Source organism: Pseudochaenichthys georgianus, chromosome 3 (assembly GCF_902827115.2).
Source record: "Pseudochaenichthys georgianus chromosome 3, fPseGeo1.2, whole genome shotgun sequence".
Taxonomy (NCBI): Eukaryota; Metazoa; Chordata; class Actinopteri; order Perciformes; family Channichthyidae; genus Pseudochaenichthys; species Pseudochaenichthys georgianus.
In genome coordinates, this window is record NC_047505.1 from 45,591,243 (window position 1) to 45,612,389 (window position 21,147).

Here is a 21,147-nt window from a genome sequence, read left to right on the forward strand (position 1 = left end):
ACAACACTGAGTGTGTCCAAATGCTTAAACCGCTGTTCCTGACCCACATGATCCAGTCCTGATGTTCTCCCATCGCTGTGCTAAAAGCCATCCAGCCAGTCTGACTACAACCTAGCACCAACACTACGATGCGATGTTCCTGTGATTCAGTAGGGCATACTTCTTTTTCTGCAAGCACTTCAAGTGTGGGGCCTTTTGACAGATGATTGAAGGCACATGTGTACCAGTAGCGTGTGTGTGTTCATTAGTTAAAGAGGAGAACACTCTATAGTTTGTCATGTTGTGAAACATCAGAGGTCTGCAGACTGACGTGTAATTGAAAGCATTACACACTGCGTTGAATATACAGCCAGAGTATGAAAGACCCCCGCTCTTAGAAAAACTGTACATTGTATGTTCTCCTGATCAGTAAAACAAAAATATTAATGTAATGCATTAAAAGGAATATGTTTGGGTTTAAACATGGCTAACTTGGACATTTAAATACAAAACATCAAACGATTAATTTAGGAAATAATCGGCAGATTATTCGCTACTGAAAACAATCCTAAATTGCAAGCATATTGTATTAATAGATGTGTTAAGTAGTATACTTAAACAGCTTTCTGGCTTTCCTTTTGATGGAACAGATCCAAAGAGCTCCTTATCTACAAAGTAAACAGCTTTTTGTTATGAGTCAACAAAACAAAAACAATGATTGTTAACATGTAAGCATAGTTTATGAGCTAAAGTCAATCATACGGACCATTTTAGGCCTGAAACGGCAATCAGAGGCAACACATCATACGACTCCGTAGTACAGGGTAAGCGTGTTGTGGAAAAGGAAATCTGCAGCGTGAAAAACATTCATAACATAATATCGTTTTAGGTTCATAAATCGATACTAAGTCTAACAATAAATGCACTTGGGGTAGACTCCTTTAAATGCATGATGTATCTTTTTTTTTAAACGCTGTAGGCTGTGCATTTAAAAGCCTTTCCGTCTCCGAGTCATCTAATGGAGCCTCGTCTCACTTCCATCCCTACCTGGAGGGACACAGCACAGTTTCATTCACACAACTAAAGCACTTTCTCGTTTACTTTATTTGGCTCACACAGACCAAACAAATAGTCAATTCTGACTTCTTATAGAAGCAGATTAATGTTTACAACTGTACCGTCGTCCGTCTCTAACCTTCAAATCTGCCTTCACCTCCGACTAACCTCTCTTTATACCGGCAGTCAGGTCAGACAGAAGCCAAACGTAGATTAGAGCAGAATCTGATACTGTGTATGCATTTGTGTGTGTGTGTGTGTGTGTGTGTGTGTTTGTGCATGTTAACCAAGCAGCTCAGTCCCACTCAATAAGCTTCTATAAGTCTGACTCATGCGCACAAAGGGCAGAGTGTTTCCCACCCCTGTCTTGGAAAAGTAAATCACAGAGAGGGGTCTCACATCAGAGGCTGCCTCCTGAAACAGACCGGACCATTCACAGCAAGAGATCATTCTGTCCCCCAGCCACATCGACTCAGCATCCAAAGGTTTCCTTCTCTGTTGCAATTTAAACTATTGACACGCAACATGTTTTTGTATGGAATTAAACAGCCAGATTGGACGGCTTCAGGCCAGGCAGAGGCGCTAATTGAGCAGCCTCTGCCAACACTGTTGATGGCTGGTTTCAATTTCTTACCAAGGTGCCGTTTCAAACAGACCCAGGACATAGTAACATCATTTCTGCTGAAAAGAGTGAAGCCAGGCAGCAACCTCGGTTTGTCGTGAATGTATAATGCAATGTGAGATCCTTTTGCATGCATTGTATTATCGGGATTGTGGGAAACAGTATTTCGATCTCTCCGTCTGTACACACAAACTGGAAGATGGACATTAAAGTTGACTTTGATGTCAGACCAGCATGTTTGATGTATTTTTCAATAACTGCCCTGTGACTTCCCAGCATCCCGTACATAAAGATAAAGTTATTTTACTTTGTTAACTGCACCAAAACATTTAGCAAGAAACGGCAAAAAATTGTTTGGTCTGTAACAAGTTAGAAAAAGGCAAAATATATGTCAACAAAACAATGTTTAATTTACTTACTCAGATGATTAAGAAAATTGGCAAATATTCATATTACGAAGCTGGAACCGAATGAAATCAGGGATTGTGTGTTTAGCTTAGATGTGTTGTTGTCGGACAATTTTCTGTGGACTAATAAATAGAGCAGATCTATTATAGCAATTTCAGGACTTTATATGCCAAAATGATGCCTTCTTGTTTGTCTCGTTTTATCAGGATCAGCCACAGAAGAGCAGGCAGAGTCCAGTTGCTGACCCCGGGTTTAAATCTATGTCAATAGGTTCAAACGCCATCTCTGACCATTTGTCTAAGCTTGTCATAACAACAGAGGAGGGAAAACACTTAATACACGTGAGAGATCCAACCAAAAGTAGAGGGGTTTAAATGACAAATAGCCTACAATGTGGTTGGTTTAGAAATACATTCCAATAGCAACCGTCATCAACACAAACACACAGTCACGTATCTTCACCACCACAACCTTATTCAAGATTAAAAACACCTGCTGTCAAAGTAGGGGGGATGGGTGACTCATCTATTTCTCTCACCAACATGCACTCTTTCCTGTAATGGTTTTTACATGGGCACTACAGCAGCAGCACTTGTGACCTTGTGAGTCCTCCTCAGCAGCAGCAGTGTCCTATTCTCTTCACTGAGCATCTGTAAAGCTACAGTCAGGCTGCAGGGCCTCTGCTAGTCTAACATGCAGGATGCTAAAGGATGCTACATGATGCTAAAAGGATGCTAAAAGGATGCGGCGCAGCATCTCGGCGGTACCCAGCCTGCAGGACCCAGCAAACACACCCTGGAAAAGCTGGTCATACCCCTAAAATATTACACTATATGTTTGGAAACACAAACACTAAGCTATTTGGATGCATATGGCTTAAATAGAGGCCAATGTTATGGTTTAAAACCGTAGAAACTAGAGCCTCCATGATGGCAGGCACCGCCTTTGCATCATCCCAGCCCATCCAACCTCCAGTGGGGGGATGATGTACGATATAAATAACCGGGAGACGGGGATATCTTATTAAGGTGACAAATGACAACATGTTTTAAGATAAGATACATTGAACAAATTGACACCTATGGGTACACAAACACAGCATCTGTTGTCACGTCAGCTGCACCCATTTCAGCGCTGAACTGACATGTTAAAAGCAGCACCAAACACCTTGAGCTAACTGCATGTCACATGTTTTATATGGTTTCAACATCATTTTCATTCATTTAAAACCACCAACCGAACCCCAAAAAAGACATTTGTTTTTAGCGAAATTGAAACCGTCAGCATGTTTTTACTCGAGCTGGACAGCTACAGTTGCGGCTATGATATTAATTTCCAGCCAAGATATTTACATTTAAATCCACTGGTTTTACCTTTGTGTACAGCTCCGACGCTGCCATGGCGGTCAATGCTCCAATCTGGGCTAACATTCCGGCGGCGGGGGTCCGAACTGCATGGGACTCGGTGTGTGTTTTCATGAAGCAATACAAATCCTTTGTTGCTGCAGCAGAGGCTCAGGCAAGGGAAGATGTGTGTGTTATCACCATGATAACCTGCAAAGCTTCAGGGCTGCTGAGGTTTCGGTGTCTCACTTTGCATTCTGGGTACGATCAGGATGAAATTATTCAGCCAAATGAAGCTCAGCTCAAGTTCTGTCAGGAAGACTGGGTATACTTCAGTCCGCAGCTGCATATGCAGCTCATCACGGGCGTTGTTTTTAACCTATTACATTCACCTCATTCTCCAGCAGCCAATCACTGTGCTGCAGCCAAACTTTAAAATGGTTCTCCTCTCTCCTGCAGTCAGCTGTGATTTCAGGTTGTCATGCTGACGCCCGCCTCCTCCCCATCCACCTCCTTTCATCATATCCAGTGCCAGGAGAGTTAATCCAAAAACCTCGTCACTATGGGCAAATGAGGCTTTGAATGAAGCATCGAACCACTTGGACAATTGTGTCGGAAATAGGTTCATTTCTCGAAGCTTCAGTTACAGCGACCTCTGCTGGCGAAGTGCAAGGCTGCAGTGGGTTTAACGTATTTTTGCCTTGAAAAAATATTCGATGCACGCACGCGCGCGCACACACACACACACACACACACACACACACACACACACACACACACACACACACACACACACGAATACTGAATATCATGATCTATTTGCAATTAAAGATTGATTATTGGGTTATTGAAAAGAGAGTGCTGGACAATGTGAAATTGGTTGGGTGTGCTTGTGTAATTATGGCAGGGGGTGATTATGTGGGATGGGGAACACTCAAAGATCTTTATTGAGGTAATTATTCTTTTTATTTTGTATTTCTCTAAAGGCATTTTTTTGGCCAGGGAGGGCCTTTTATCAGTTATAGTATTAAAGTTTAAAAGCGGGCAATGATTAAAAGTTCATCTATAGCCTACCAGGATTTGACAGTTGCATGGACGTTGCCGCATGCGGGCCGCCGGCTCAATCCACTGGGCTATCTATTCTTTAAACTGTTCAACTTTTTTTAATACTCAATTGTCTTTTTGTTCACAACTTCTCCATATTTTGAAGTGTTTCCCGAGCCAGAACGACCTATATTTCTTCCTGGCTTGCTCTAATGATCCAATACAAATGCAATACCAACAACAAAGCAAACTACTACAACAACCCACACATTGCGCATTGTTTAAAGCGGTTATAAAGTGTTGAAGCGCTCAAATTCGAAACTGTTTCAACCGGTCACCTGTCAGAATCGAGACGAGGCAGTGCATTGAATCACCTGATTGGACGGTGAACCAGTGCGTTGATTCATTCAGGAAATGAAGCATTTGCTGCTTCGGACGTCATATGTCACGCGATTTGAAGCAAGCTTCGAAGCACTGCTTCAATAGGAAAACCAGGGTTTGAAACACGTATCGAAGCTTCAGTGTCAAACTGCCATCACTACTCATCACACCTCCTCTTCATCCCATCTACTCATCAAATCCAGATCTTCAGCATCATCACCAGTGTCTAGACCCCGGGGTGTTCCCTATATGCTCACGGCTGCATCCCCCCTTTAGATACGATTTCAGGATCGGGGTCTAATCGCCAAAGACTTAACATTTATCATAGACATGTGTCAATAAATGTTCTTTAAACAAAATGAAGTCTCTCCTGATTGAAATGGAGAGGGCTGCGGCCGCGTGGAGAACTGCGCCCCCCGTTGGACACACGAGGGAAATACACCAACAAAAAATAACATGTTTTAAAATAAAAACATATGGAAGAGAAATTAGAAGAAATTGATTTCCTACTTTCATCTCTTTGGCCCTAAAAGTCTTGCAACATTGTATATAGGATATATGGATGCAATATAAGAGATGAATAGATTAGTAACAATAAACGGTACAATACCTAACAACTATAAGATTCTCAAAAAGTTCACAAATTGGGATCAATAAAGTATCTATCTATCTATTTTAATTTATTTTTTGTAATATAAATAATATATTTGTGTGAGTTTAATATATGTCAATTATGATTTAAGCAAAAATGGCTTCCATAGGAATCACATAATGTAACCTATCCTTTGCTGTCCTTCATGGCTGCAAACTCCACGTTCTCTGAAATAAATAGATTCAAGATTCGAGGCTTTATTGTCATGTGCACAGTTGCTACAGTGTAGATATGGCATGAAAAACTGAAGTCCCAGGCTCTTCCAACAATGCAACATGAATATAATATATATAAAACAGATACAACCAATAATGCAGTGCAATAAATAACAGAATGGAAATAAAATAGTGCAAGAGAATGTTGTAATATGTGCAAGTAAATACAAACAAAATAGAAACAGTGCAAGGAGAGTCTCTATACACGTAAATGGAATATAATATATAGATAAATGCATTGCAAGATGCAAACAGATGAATGTTTATAGGCACTTTACAGGCCTCAGGTGTTCATAGTCTTACGGCCTGTGGGATGAAACTGTCCCTGAGTCTGGTGGTTTTAGTCCGGATGCTGCGGGAGCAGACTGAACAGTTTGTGGCTGGGGTGATGGGGGTCTTTTATAATCCTGAGGGCTTTCTTCCTGAGCCACTGAGAGTAGAGGTCCTCCATGGATGGCAGCTCCGTCCTGGTGATGTTCTGTGCAGTTTTCTTAAGTGTATCTGAATACATGTGAAGAACAGAAGGCTAACAGGTACTGCTTTCCTTATCCAAATGCATTTTGGTAAGCCCATAATTGTATACAAATGTATATTTAAAAACCTTTTCGTGTTCAAATACACATTGGTTAGACAACTTAAAGCGCCTTTAACTACAATATATACTTTACATAAAAAAGGAAACACAAAACACACACCCAGCAATTAAACATTTGTGCAAAACTATTTTATTTACAAAACGGCACAAAGTGACAGCAGGGCAGCCATACACATGCACAGCTCAGACGGATGTTGTGCTAGCTTTGATTTACCTCATCACAGGTAAACTTCACCGGTCAGAAAGGACCCTGGAAAAGGACTGAACAGGTCCAGGGACTATGATAATACTCATTCGACTTATATAGAAGTTATTTGTTTCCAAATCTGAACACTTTGAATAACAATATGTGTTCCCAATGCCAAGAGCTGCTCCCAGTACCATTCTTTAAGGTAGATTTAGCTCGCACAGCAAACAGGACCCAAAGACTGGTCTCTACTGGCCGAAATGTAACTTTTAGGTCCCATAAACTAGTCTTCTAGCATGGTCGTTTCACAAGTAGGACAAGTTGTAAACAGAAACGTTGTCATAATCTGAGGCTAAAATGGATGGCACATCACAAACACCGTGCACATTTTCACCATCGCAGCTCAAACTGAAGCAGCGTCTCCTCTACAAAGTTTCAAGATGTCTTTACTGCATCATTCACATGCCACCCGGTGCTTGTATGCTGCACCTGAGCTTTTCTTGTCCGAGTTCAGTGCACCTTAATGAATACAAAATGGAGGTCAGTGAGTTTCGCCTTTGGGAGCCCTGCGTCACACATGCGGTTCCATATAGCACTCTGGCCTTCACCTTTATGCGTCCCACAGAGGGGAAATGAACATTCCCCGCATGGTTCACAATCAATGTGTTAACAAAACTGAGCTTGGCCTCAAGATTACTATTTTTCAGTAAATCACAAGCCGATTGAAGGCATAATTTAGAATAAGGACATACAGTGAATAATACAAATCGGATGTAAAATGTTCTTAACGGCCGAAATCTTCCTCTGTGCCAAACAAAAGGAAATATATATATATGTATATACACATACTTCCAAACGGAGGGATCCCGACCACCATGCTAAAGCCCTTAAACCAAAAAGGACACAACTTCCTCGACCTCTCTTCAGCCAGTAAACAGCGTGGTATCATCATCAGAGGTGTCACACTCCACGTTTCACACTCACATTTAGATGTCCAGTTTTGCAGTGTTTTTTACGTTGAAGTAGAGAGGGAATAAAAAGCAACATGGAAAAGTAAAAAGACAATGATAGTCAGTTTAGAGGGTAAGCAAGGGGAAAACAACAAGGATAGGAGGCAGATTCAGGACATCAAAATAAACAGGATTTCAGCTAGCCAGTTCTGTTGGGTGCTGGGTTCCTGTTGGGTGGGCAGGGGACAGGTACTGTGGGGGGTGGGAAAGGTAAATGTTACAGCTCTGAGACTGGAGTGGAGAGGGTTAGGGGGGGGCTGCAGGGGCTGTGTGGGCATCAGCCTGCCAGTTTACTGGCCACAAGAGAGGGTTTCCTCTGGGCCAGGTCCTGGGGGGTGGGGATGTGGTCGCCTGTGATCTCCGTCTTCTCTGGAGCCGCTGTCGGCAACTGCTTGTTCTTGATCTTGGCTTTAGCCATGTTGTAGTCGCCAGAGTCAAAGTACTTTTGCTGTAAAGACATAAGAATACAAATGTTACAGTTTGATCCAAGAAAGAGGAACACAATAATCTTTGTGTATATATATATATATACATATATACATTTATATATAAAAATGTAATCCTCAGTGCGCAACATTTAACAGGTTGGGTGATTTTTAGTGGCGGTAAAGAAAGCAAATGCCAAAAATTGCATCTACCTGTCGAGCTCAACAAGGATTACGGTTAGCAAGCTAGTAAAGGCCAACACCAGATGTGTTCTTGTTTTATACACAGCTCTGATTGCTCGGTTTTCACCTCGTTATATTTGCATTATGTTTTTGTGCTGTGTCTGCCATTTAAGAAGATTTAGTTTTATTTGTGTGCTCAACATCTGGCAGATTAGATTAGAATGTTAGATTATACAGGTCCTCAGATATCATACATGAGATATATACAATTTCTCAAATGTTATATTATTGATGCAAATAGTATCCTCTGGAACACGCTAGGAAGGGAACCTTGAGTTCATAACAATTTGTCCAACAGCAGCAAACATGTAGGTATGAGAAAACTGGCAACTAAGAAATGAATGACAGTATGCTTAGAGATTGTGCCTACAGTAACTGAACTTTGTATGTTTGCAGTGAAACACGAGGGATAACTCACCCCCTTCTGGAGGCGTTTACGAAGCAAGTCCGAGCCCCCGGGTTTATTTCCTAAATTTGGGTATCTGGACTTCAGTTTAGCCTCCTCTGACTTTTCAGGACTGATCACCTTGTCCTGGACATCCTGGAAACAAGCAGAAGCAATATGCATTACATTATGAGCTTCGCTATAAATACAAAAACACACATGCAGTACAACAAGAGAGTACATTCATCAAGTACCTTCAGGCTCCCACTGAACATGTGTCAGCTGATAGTACATGCTGCAGTACAGACATAATCTCACCCTCCATGTTAGGACATTTGAATACTAACGTCGTATACACATTCACTTCTACATATTGGGATAAAACCTATGCACTTTAAAAAAAAAAGTATAATACAGGCATGTGTATAATTCTCGCCAGCAGTATTACAAAGTAGCACTGGTGAAATGTAACTAAGTACAATGACTCAATTATTGTATTTAAGAAAAAAGTGGAGGTAGTTTACATACATCGTAATTTTGCATTATGCTACTTACACTTTCACCCCACTACATTTTGTATGCAAATATTGCACATTTTATTTCACTTAATTTACCTGACAGCTATAATTACTTTGCTGATTTTAGTTATTATAGTAAAATATAAATCAACTAGCACATTATCATTTATTATAATTAAGGACAATTTTGAAAGCAGGACTTTTACTACAAAGATGTGTGTTACATTGTAATAATACTACTTTAGCTTAAGTAAGTAACTAATCTGAATACTTCTTCCACCTCTGGTTACTGTAACTAGGCTTTATCTGTTTGCATTTCACATATATATTTGTTACCACAATAACCAGTATTTTATTCCGCTATACAGTATTTCATTGTGTTTTTAGCTCATCTTATAGTTTACTTTTTACACATTTACCTTCACATTGGCCACCTTCATCATTTTATTGCACTAACTTTTAGGGTTTCATTGTTTATGCCTTATATATATTTATGTTGCCTTGTTGAAGGAGCCTGGGACTTAAAAGTGTCATTGCCATGACTACACTGTAGCTACTGTGCGTTATGACAATAAAACCCTAGAATATTGAAGACAGCAAACTGGGTTTGGCTAGGCTAACGTTAGCATCTGAGCTACCAATTGTCCCAGTGTGAATGTCATGACAGTTAGCTTGACAAATAGCCAGCTGCTAGCATTAGCTAACGGTACCACTGACATGAATCCGAAACACTTGATATATCAGCAGCCGAAACTACAGGGCAACTAACCGGTATTTGAATGTTGTTTTGAGATTCGACAAATACAATCAACTAGTCTACACAGGGATTAGTAGCTCGCGTTGAAATGTCAACAATAACGAGCGCGCAGGCAAAACAAGCTAAAACTGCAACAAAGTCAGCTGTGCTACTGCTAAAAGGCTAACAATTACCTTCTCTTCCATAGATGTCTCTTCGGCTGTCTGTGTTTCTTGGTTATCCCCCGACATGTCTGTGTTATCGTGATCTCAGACACACACACTAGTTGAACAAGTGATCCACAAATCCTCTGCTCTGACTTTCCATACAAATCCTGCCCCTGCCCTGTCAAGCGCGCACTCCCTACGTCACACATGCGGAGACACCATGCGCGCCCACGTTCGGGCAATCCCGGCTCGCACGCCACAGTGCTGGGATCCGATTTACATTGCATAACACACACCGTCAGCTGTTTGCAGCTATGGCTGCAACGCAAATCCAGATTTCAGTCTAATAATCCTCAGATCTGTGCTTCATTGTAGTGAATATTCTTTAAGCAACTGTTACATTTTTAATTGTGTTTTATGACAAGATAAAAAAAATGTAATACACAGCCCAATATGTTACACCAGGCTGTGGATTCGTACCCACGTTTCACAGAGATTGCTGCATGGACTGCCTGCTTAAACCAATTTTTCATTTTAATTTTTAATTCTTATTTTCATCGCTTAATTGTTTTAGTTTTGGTAAAACCGTTTACATTACATATATTTATATCTTTAGCTAGTTTTTATCATTGTATTAGGTATTATGTTATTATTTTATTTATTTCATTATCATTTTATTTTAATATTTTTATTATTATTTAATCCTTATTATTTTAATTTGAATAAATTAGCTTTATTATAATTTGTATTAATTAATTAATTATTTAATTATTATTATTTTTTTATTTTGATTCTGTGTTCCATTTTTTTTTGTCATGTCCCTCAGAGGTGTGGGGGGGGGGGGCGTCTACCTAAGGCTGGCCTCCAGTAAAACAAATGTACAAATTCACTCAAAATCACAGTAATACCTATAGTTGATTAATTTAAGAACACATTGGTGGTCCAGAGGTCTATACATTGGTTGGTCATGCAGGTGCTCGAGGGGGAGGGACATATTTTGTCTTCTGCTATGCTGATGTTAAATCTGGAGAAATTGTCCCCACCACTTTTTCGAACAAAGTGACACCCATGTATATGATACACTTCCAGGTCAACAAAAGACCCTCAGTTTGAGGCTGATCAGGTGCATTTAAGAGCTTACTATAATAAATGACCAGTGACCACTACCTACTGTAATATGCAGCTTTGCCTACAGCTCACTTAGTATAGTCAGCTGTTTCAGATTGCTCTCTGTGGTCTTATGAGTGAGGTCCAGGCTCTCGTCATCTCACGCCTAGACTACTGCAACTCCCTCCTGGCTGGTCTACCTGCATGTGCCATCCGACCTCTGCAGCTCATCCAGAATGCAGCGGCTCGCCTGGTCTTCAACCTTCCTAAATTCTCCCACACCACGCCGCTCCTCCGCTCCCTTCCGATAACTGCTAGAATCCACTTCAAGACAATGGTACTTGCGTACCATGCTGCGAATGGATCTGGCCCTTCCTACATCCAGGACATGGTTAAACCGTACACCCCAGCACGTGCACTTCGCTCTGCATCAGCCAAACGGCTCGCTGCACCCTCGCTGCGAAGGGGACCCAAGTTCCCATCAGCAAAAACACGTGGGTTTGCTATCCTGGCTCCAAAATGGTGGAATGAGCTCTTCATTGACATCAGGACAGCAGATAGCTTACACACCTTCCGGCGCAGACTGAAAACTCATCTCTTTCGACTCCACTTCGAGCAATAGAACTATTAACAAAGCACTTATATACTAATCAAGAGAGTATAGCACTTGGAATGTTTTTGCTCTATGAAGCCTGATGTAATATGATTCTGTTTTCTTCAAGTTTGTATTTTGTTGGTCGAACGCACTTATTGTAAGTCGCTTTGGATAAAAGCGTCAGCTAAATGCAATGTAATGTAATGAGTGCCTGAAGACATTTTGACCGCCCTCCCCGAATAAGGACTCAGGGAATGTGTCAGAGATGTGCTACACTGAGGATATTAATTGCTCTGCATGTGAATACAAATACTTTTGGGAATGCAGCTTTATCCTACAGTATAGGAGTGTTTTCTCCTCACATGTAGGTGTAATATCTTGGACAAACATGGCATTTATTATTTGAATCCTATGATTTGTCAACTATCTAAACTTAAAGGAAGGGGCTTTTTAGTAAAATAAAAAAGCTTTGACCAAGGATCTGCCCGTCTAGAGATAAGTGGTGGATGGGTTGCTTCAGTGTTTGTCCACCCATTTGAAATGCTTTCTTATTAAAAATCCCCTGTAGACAAACCAGTCCGTTTCTGTTCCTTGCTTTAGTTTAAATGTGGTTTCTTTTAGATTTCTAATTAAATGTACAAGTCTAAAGGTGGCAGAAAATCTAATTGATGAAATCCCCTTTGAACAAGTTGCTGTGTAAAAATAACTTTTTTTGAAATACTACAAAAATGTTAAGTTCCAAGTTATTCGTTGTCATATATGCAAATAGTATTTAATACCAAAAACACACAGCTGTGCCCCAGCTCTTATTAGATTCACGATGTACCATATATGACCATATTTCATGTGAGCATCTAAAATGATGTGTGTTTTCCTCTTTTCATTGTCAGATGTAGAAATGGCAGACACACACATTGGGGGGAAACAACAACAAGAGACAGCTTTCAAGATATATAGATGTATATTTTTCAGATTTGAATATTAATGTCAAAAATACATACTATGATAAACAGTTTCCACTACATCATCTTAGCATGACAGACGTCACAAGTAGTAACTGAAATATTAATTTAAATATTAAATAAAAAGATGGTAAGTAAACAGAGTGAATGTGTAAACACTAAACTAAGGTTACTCTTTCTATTGCAACACTTCCAACAAAGTGGTTCTGTAACAGTACAAAAGTATTAGAATATGACTATTTTCTGTTTTTACTTCCAGTTATAATGAGGGAAACAAAAATCCACAGTGCACGTTTGATGTTCAGCTGTGATGCTTTCAGTTGAATATTGATGATTGCTTGTTCAACATATTCACTGGTCCATGGCGTTTTTCTTTTTTAGACGAGGGGAAGGCGTTGCACCACCACCTACCCCTCCATATTTACTCCCTCTGCTCAGGAATCACAGGGTCGAAGCAGAGTTCACTTTCAGTTTAATAAGGATACAAAACTAAATATTAAAGGGCCTTGTATTGCATTTGGAACACATTAATTAAGATTGAGCACTTATTCATCATGTCAGGTCCAATTAACATTTTGATTTGAGTAAACAGAGTGAAATAACTTAAGTGTCTTGTGAAGACGATCAGTGGTCTCTACTCTCCTGCCAGACGCTGGAGGGGATACACACAACAGCTGGGAAAAACATGACCCATCCTATCTGGCAAGGCCTTCTTAAACAGGAAAACAGGATCTGAAACACACTCTATAACCGTAACCTTTGATCGAATGTCTCAACAATGTCTGACGAGTTTCTCAGCTTCTTAGCCCCTCCCCCCTTGTCAGTTCTGGGTGACAGAAGGGAGGTAACTTGAGATTTAGGGCACATGCCAGGTGATTCTTGTTGAATGCAGTCCTGAAATTGCTTCTCGCTTAGAGCGTTTTGTCTAGCCATGGGCTGCGGAAGAGTCTATCGCTGGCATCGAGGTGTGATTGAAACATTTGGTGGTCGCCTCAGCAGCGGGGGGAGAACGGTGGGTCCATCGGGGACTCTGTGGAGGACTGCAGCTCGTAGGCCGCTCCACTGTCCACCTCCATGGACTTCCTGGAAAACAGCAGACGGATGTCCCTATGGAGGTAGATCTTCCCAGACTTCGAACTGTGGAACCTGGTCGGGATTAGAGAGGAAAGACGGAGAGGATGATGAGGAAGTAAACATTATCGCTAATCATTATGTCTCAGGTATAGTATGGGCTACAGAGGAAATGACAACTAAGGCTGTATAATTAATCACATTTGTTCTTGAAAATTGCAATATGGACAATATCCTCACGGAGAGATACCGCAGGTCTTTCTTTCCTGCAGCGGTCAGACTATACAACCAGCACAGCCCCTAGTTGACACACACACACACACACACACACACACACACACACACACACACACACACACACACACACACACACACACACACACACACACACACACACACACACACACACACACACACACACACACACACACACACACACACACACACACACACACACACACACACACACACACACACACACACACACACACACACACACACACACACACACACACACACACACACCTTGCTGCTAAATACCAACAAACTATGTGCTATATATAAATGCCATTCATAACTGTGCAATATATACCTCGCTGCTAAATCCTAAGAACTGTTACAGGATGTGTATTTTTTTAAATGATGTAACTTTTAATTTTTTTTTTAAATTATATTTTTTACTTAGTACTTTTTTTTAATGCACGTCACATATTTAACATATGTAACAGTAAGCTGTCTGTGGCTCTTTTTCCTGCTGTAACCACGCACATTTCCCCTCCGTGGGACTAATAAAGGGATTCTGATATCCCAATTGCAAAAAGCACAATATCTGGTAAAGGCAAAACATCAGAATCGGGTTTATTGCCAAGTAGGGTTACACATATGAGGCATTTGCTCAATTGTAAATGCTGCGTACGTAAACACAGTAGGAATATTAATAAGTTGGAGTAAAAGGAGCTAATATAATAATGTAAAAAGGAGCAAGAATAGTTCTATTGTAAATCTATTAAAAAACAGAAAATTAAGAGAAATATTTACACAAAATATTGTTACCAAGTACAGTAAAAATATGACAAAATACTAGAATTTAAATTGAAGAGCTGTGCAGATTTAATGAAAACATACGGGAAAAGATCATCCTGAAACACGTATTGTGGTGCTGAAGAGAAGTCCCAACATATTATCGGCATTCTACTGACCTTTAATGTCATTATTTTAATATTATTTCAATGAAAATGAGAATAATGTTTAAACATTTTTTTTTGTATCCTTCCCTCTTATATTGAGTATCACGTCATAAATACAATATCAGTCAAAATAATCACGAGTAGTAATTTTTTTCCAGATGGTGCGTCCCTGGCTGCAGCAGCTCACCTCAGGTGGACGAGGTAGCGCAGGGTGCGTCCGAGGGGCTTCCTGCTCTGATTGGTTGTGTCGCGGCGGACGGGAACAGAGAAGGTCCTCTGGCGCAGGAAGGTCTGGTGTCCCGCTGGCATGGCTCGGAGGTCGTACGTCACAACAAACATCTTCACCACTGTCTTGTTGGGATTGAATAAGGTCTGGAAGGGACAACACGAAAGAATGAGAGGCTTGAGACTCGTTGAAACTGACATGCTGTGAAAGATACATAAAGCAATTTTTTTTTTACTATCGATACAAATATATATATTTTAATCAGTATATATAGAACAACACCCCTTAAAGTCAGAAGTATAAGCACCATCATTTAATAAAAACATGCTCTTGTTAGATGATGAATATACCCTCCATAACCAGTAGGGGTCTCCCTGTTCTTTAGTTACTTTGTGTCATGTTCTCTTTGTTCTCAGCCATGTGTCCAACGTGATGCAGATATTTTCGAAACATACATTATGAACATTTTTGGTTTGACATAACCTAAAAGTTGTCTCACCACTTGAATGGTTCCTGATGGAGGTACACGGTAGCCCCGTTTCCCCAGGGTCTCCAGGTTTATAACACCCTGTAAACACATGACAACCACTGTCACAGCAGGTATACAAAGGAAGTACACACTGGAGCTCACACTCTCAGAGCAGCTCTGAAAACGGCTTACATTTATCATACAGTATTTTCAGCCCAAAGCCTAAGATGGCGTCGTCAAATGCTTGTTTTGTCCTCAACGTAAACATATTGAGTTCAGATAACCAGAAAATATTTGCATTTACAAAGCTGGAATCAGGGAATTATAACTTTCTTTGCTTAAAGAAATACTCGAAACCTATTCATCAAAAATATTTGACGATTCATGTAATAGTTGAAACTAACGTTGGATATTACAATTATTTTTATTATTGCTTAATCTGGCTATTGTATTCTCGATTATTATTATTTTTTGTCTTTATTTCCCTGTTTTGATCCAAACCCAAAGATACTCGGCTTAATATGATCTAGAACTTAGCACATGAGAATCTACATATTTAAAGAGGCAAACAACTGTATTTTCTGACATTTTGCATTATAAATTACTTTAAAGATGAATTAATTATCAAAGTATTTGAAGATTATTTTCGAGTCAATGGAGTAATTGTTAAATTAGTCCATTGGACATCTGCAGCGAAAGCTTTCGGCTCAAGGCTCAGTCAGATGGAATAAAACAGATATTGATAGACTAAGCAGGAGAAGATAATCTCACCATATACGGTGAGGGAGCGTTGTCATCGGATACGCTGTAGAAGGACACCTCCACAGGTACGGTCAGGTGACTGGGGCAGAAAGACCCGCTGGCCCCCACCTCGGCTGTGAAACCCTCCACCAGCCCTAAAGGCTCCAGGCGGTAGTTCAGCACACACTCCTAGGGACACAGGTATTTACATTTTGTCAGATGATTGTACTTAATGGGCTTGAGTGAGAGTGCTCTCCAACATGAGCAATGGAAAAGAGTGCGAGAGTGTTTTTTAGTTTTACCTCAAAGTTTCCCAGCAGACTGAGACTGGCAGGTGGAGCGCTGGCACTGAACAGCTGCTGTGACTCATCGGTGTACCCCTCTCTCTTCGGACACACCCTGAGGGTGGGTGGGCACACACACACACACACACACACACACACACACACACACACACACACACACACACACACACACACACACACACACACACACACACACACACACACACACACACACACACACACACACACACACACACACACACACACACACACACACACACACACACACACACACACACACACACACACACACACACACACACACACACACACACACACACACACACGCACACACACACACACACACACACACACACACACACACACACACACACACACACACACACACACGTGAAAGAAAGAGCATCTTAAAATGTGTACGTGGCAAGCATCCCTAGTACATCTCAACAGACCTGCTTCAAGGGTAAGATAACATGATGTCATGCTATTTCATTCAAAATCAAAGAATCAGAGGCCAATTGCTTATTTTCGTTATGAACCTAGCTACGAAACAGACTCTTTTAAAGTATATATTTTCAAATATGAGTTCCTAATCCTTAATTGTTGGTTCGTTTTGCATTTTCGGTCTGCAACTGTGTTTTTTTGTGTGCCGTTGGTCTTCTTGGTTTCCCTTAAAATGCCCATCTCAGCTTGATGTGGGTAAACATAAGCCATATCTGTCGTTACAAAATGTGTGTTACTCTAACAAACGGGCACAGTACGTTGTTTGGTCACACAAACAAATCTAACAAAAACGACATTAATATATCGAATAATGACAGCTTTAACAAATTAACTTTACACCCCGAGAGCCATATGATATTATATTAGAAGTAGCGTTGAGCAACCACTCACATCTGCAGTGTGTCGGCAGTGCCATGAGGCTCTGTGCACAGGCGTCGAGTCTGCCATTTTGAGCAGTGTGTGTGGTTCTAGATGCAGCCACAGTACAGCAGAGCTTCAGCAGGTGGCAGCGTGAGAGGAGAGTCAGCAGAACAGAGCTGACCTAACCTTCACACTCAGAACAACACTCTTATTGTCTCTTCTCCAAACAGGACAATACTTCTAAAACCTGTTGCTGATTCAAGCCCATGTCAGCGTGTTGGGGTGTGAATATGGCAGCTGAAGCAATCCCCCTCTCTCGTATCGATCCCTTATACTCTTTTTGGATAGTTTGACTAAATTAAATATATTCTGTATCATCAAGTAACACAATAAGGAACACAGTAACAGCTGATGTGTTGCACAGTGAGACAAACAAGTGTTTAAATGATGATGCGTAACTTGATCCAGATGGTCTTATAATAAACAGATGATGTGGGAGGTTACTGTAAAATAAAACACTCTTTGTACTCTAACGGTTACTAAGACTGCAGTAAACCCAGTGAAAGTATGCTGACCTTATCCCCAGGATAAAGTGAGTGTGGTAACTGCAGTAACGGAGAGCCCAGGTGAGAAAATGTGTACCTTTTCCCAGAGGCCCAAGGCAAACCCTTACAGCCGGCCAGAGAGGTGTCCAGGTCGAAGTAGCCTGTCTGATTCTTCCTCTGAGGAACCTGCGGAAAACACACAGCACATGATCAACACAGGGAAGCTGTCATAGTATCTCAGGTCAGAATGGAGAGGACGAGATGCTTTGTATATCTTTTCTTTTATTATTATGTTATTATTTATTTTTTGTACATTTAACCCTTATGTTGTGTTCGGGTCTCCCGTGACCCGTTTCAAGTTACAATCATATAATAACTACGCTCTAGTTTTTTTAAATCGGAACGAGGCTTCATGATATCCTCCACAACAGATCTATAAACACTACAAAACTGATTTTGACAATTTTAGCCAAGTTTTTTTCGCAACATGCACCTGGTCTCCCCGCCCTCTGCCCCCCCCACGGGAACTCAACCTTTCTTAAAGAATATGTGGTGTGATGTGTTTTGGGGCCATAAAATAAAACTACAACAGGATTGTACGGTTATGAATGCATTATAAGTTAGTTATTACATTACATTACATTACATTGCATTTAGCTGACGCTTTTATCCAAAGCGACTTACAATAAGTACATTCGACCAGGAAGACACAACCTTGAGGAAAACAGAATCATATAAGAACATCAGGTTTCAAAGAGCCAATCGTTTCAAGTGCTGCTCAACTGGCTAAGCCAGTCCTTTATTAGTATATAAGTGCTCTGTTAGCAGTTCTTTGTTAGTCATTCTATCGCTCGAAGTGGAGTCGAAAGAGATGAGTTTTCAGTCTGCGCCGTTATGATGTAGTTAAAACAATATTGGATGATAGTCGTTATTTTTGAGTGTTTTGGACTGAGATAAATCATGGGTCAAAATTAACCCGCGAGCACCATGAACGGTAACAGCTTTCGAACACAACACAAGGGTTAAGACATGAACAAGGTATTTTTCTCTCTCTTTAAAAACACATTTTAATACATTTATCAAAGTGCTAAAACATATATGACAAATACAAGATTAAAATAAATAGTGTACTCTTAAATGGACATTTGAAGATGACACGAGAGACTTTTCCAGGAAGAAATACAAATACATTTTTAATTAAAACTATATATTATTAAAATAATACAACACGTTTTAGATCAGGTAAAGATACAAAAGACATTATAAAGACAAAATGATGTCAACATATTAACATATGTATATATTGTGTGCAATGTATGCATGATGTGTATGTACACATTTGGGAGACTGTTGGAGTTCTCCCCTGAGTGTCTGTCTACAGTTGGATGTTTACATCCATGAGATGGATACAAGACAGGAAACTGGAACGTTCTGATGAGACAACGTGTTGTGGTTAACAAGGCACAGATGAGTCACTTGCCCGTGTGTGTGTGTGTGTGTGTGTGTGTGTGTGTGTGTGTGTGTGTGTGTGTGTGTGTGTGTGTGTGTGTGTGTGTGTGCATTAACCTTGTCTGAGCAGCAGCAATAAAAACAGCTGCCAGATAGTGTATTTCAAAGTCTCTTTAGGACAAACATTTGTGGTCTCGCTTCTTACGAAGGTGCTGTGAGTAATGCTTCAGGTGGCTTGAAGTGAAGGGGAGTGAGCGTGCTGTTATGGCAAACACACGGCACGGATACTGACGGAGTCTGAGGCAGGAAGTGTGTGTGACTGAGAGCCCGCATACACAAGGTGTCAACTCGAGACACTTCAACTGCATAGGGGAATCATTTGAACTAATGCTAACCATTTAACTAACCCAGTTGATTATTTGCATTGGGACAATTATATGTTTTGAATTGCAAGTTTTCTCAATTGTTTTTAAATATATATACATGCTACTGTGCATTTACTGCACGATTAAATCTCCCGATTTTTGTTTCATTTAGTTGACATACAGTATTAAAATCCAACATTGGGATATCTCTTCGTGTCAATCCATACATCTGAAATGACTGTCAACAGCCATATCAAATAAAGTTTTAAGAATAAAGTGACACACAAATCAGATTATATGAAAAACCCCCGTGTAAAAAACACAAGAGTATGAGAAAAACAAATTGTGCAAGATATAACAGTTGAATAGGGGATTTGTTAAACAGATATTACTGTGGAACCTCCCCAATGAATAATGTAAAGACAATATTATTTTATTATTCCTTCTATTAAGTATTTTTGAATGTGTTGTTAAAATGTGAAAATATGGCATTATCTAATGCCAACACTTTGTGAATTGTATAAGAAATCTAGAGACTTAAAATTAAGAAAGTATAAAGAAATAACCACCTCCATGTGTATTTAGATGCCTTCTACTTCAATATCGTGAGTGACCTGAGGCACCCCCTTGCCTCTTACTTTGAACTGTTGCCATCCGGGCGGAGATATCGTGCCCCTCTGTTCAAAAAGAACAGATCTAGGCTGTCTTTCGTCCCACAAGCCATCAAACTCCTGAACCAAAGATGGCTAGGACGCACTGTTTACCCAGCTGGTCTGGCACTGTCCCTGCCCCCCCCCCCACTCCTTTTTGCAAATGAGATTGTTATATCTGCCGATATCTGTTGTTTTTTTATGTCTGTTCGTTTTAATCTGAGTCTATGTTGTTGTCAGTGACGTATGTATTATCTTTTTAAATGCCTTTGTGATGTGCTGCAACCCATTTTCCCCTCGGGGACAAATAAACAAATACTATACTATACTACTACTTCTCTACCTCTATTTAAAAGAGGACATTTAACGGAGAGGACATTTAACAGAGAGGACATTTAACGGAAGTCAAATAGGCCAAAGAAATGGTCTTTCCTTGCACAAAGCAGAAAAAGACTATGGTGAGTCTCCGTGTGAAGATGTGTGTTACTTACAGGGCTGGAGAGCAGAGGCAGGCCTGTGCAGGGGTGGAAGGCCTTGGTCGCTGTGGCGTCTAACGAGTGGCGGTTGTGTTTCTTCCACGTGTTGCAGGGGCGCAGCGGGGAGGGGCTGTGAGACCGCTGGAGCACAGAGATGGAGAGAGATTAA

The 21,147-nt window shown here is 40.5% G+C and overlaps 3 protein-coding genes across 3 annotated transcripts in view; all 3 read right to left on the minus strand.

Moving 5' to 3' along the window:
- The window catches only part of myo5aa (myosin VAa), a 70,611-nt gene extending 66,656 nt beyond the window's left edge, over positions 1-3,955 (minus strand). Inside the window, exon 1 of the mRNA XM_071202717.1 lies at positions 3,439-3,955. Coding sequence (XP_071058818.1) covers positions 3,439-3,543 — 105 coding nt within the window. The 5' untranslated portion in view covers positions 3,544-3,955. The remainder of the gene's footprint in view (positions 1-3,438) is intronic.
- A 2,453-nt stretch (positions 3,956-6,408) lies between these two features.
- On the minus strand, positions 6,409-10,187 carry LOC117462753 (cAMP-regulated phosphoprotein 19-A-like). The gene is made up of 3 exons (XM_034105059.2): positions 9,994-10,187; positions 8,579-8,701; positions 6,409-7,940 (listed from the first exon to the last, which is right to left on the minus strand). Exons 1-3 carry the CDS (start codon positions 10,048-10,050, stop codon positions 7,770-7,772), a joined length of 351 nt encoding a protein of 116 aa, XP_033960950.1. The 5' UTR covers positions 10,051-10,187; the 3' UTR covers positions 6,409-7,769.
- A 2,423-nt stretch (positions 10,188-12,610) lies between these two features.
- atosa (atos homolog A) overlaps positions 12,611-21,147 on the minus strand; it is a 41,471-nt gene continuing 32,934 nt past the window's right edge. Inside the window, exons 6-12 of the mRNA XM_034076685.2 lie at positions 20,994-21,119; positions 18,136-18,224; positions 16,627-16,723; positions 16,355-16,513; positions 15,614-15,682; positions 15,076-15,260; positions 12,611-13,776 (exon numbers count right to left, since the gene is read on the minus strand). Of these exons, the coding sequence (XP_033932576.1) occupies positions 13,623-13,776; positions 15,076-15,260; positions 15,614-15,682; positions 16,355-16,513; positions 16,627-16,723; positions 18,136-18,224; positions 20,994-21,119 (879 nt within the window). The 3' untranslated portion in view covers positions 12,611-13,622. The remainder of the gene's footprint in view (positions 13,777-15,075; positions 15,261-15,613; positions 15,683-16,354; positions 16,514-16,626; positions 16,724-18,135; positions 18,225-20,993; positions 21,120-21,147) is intronic.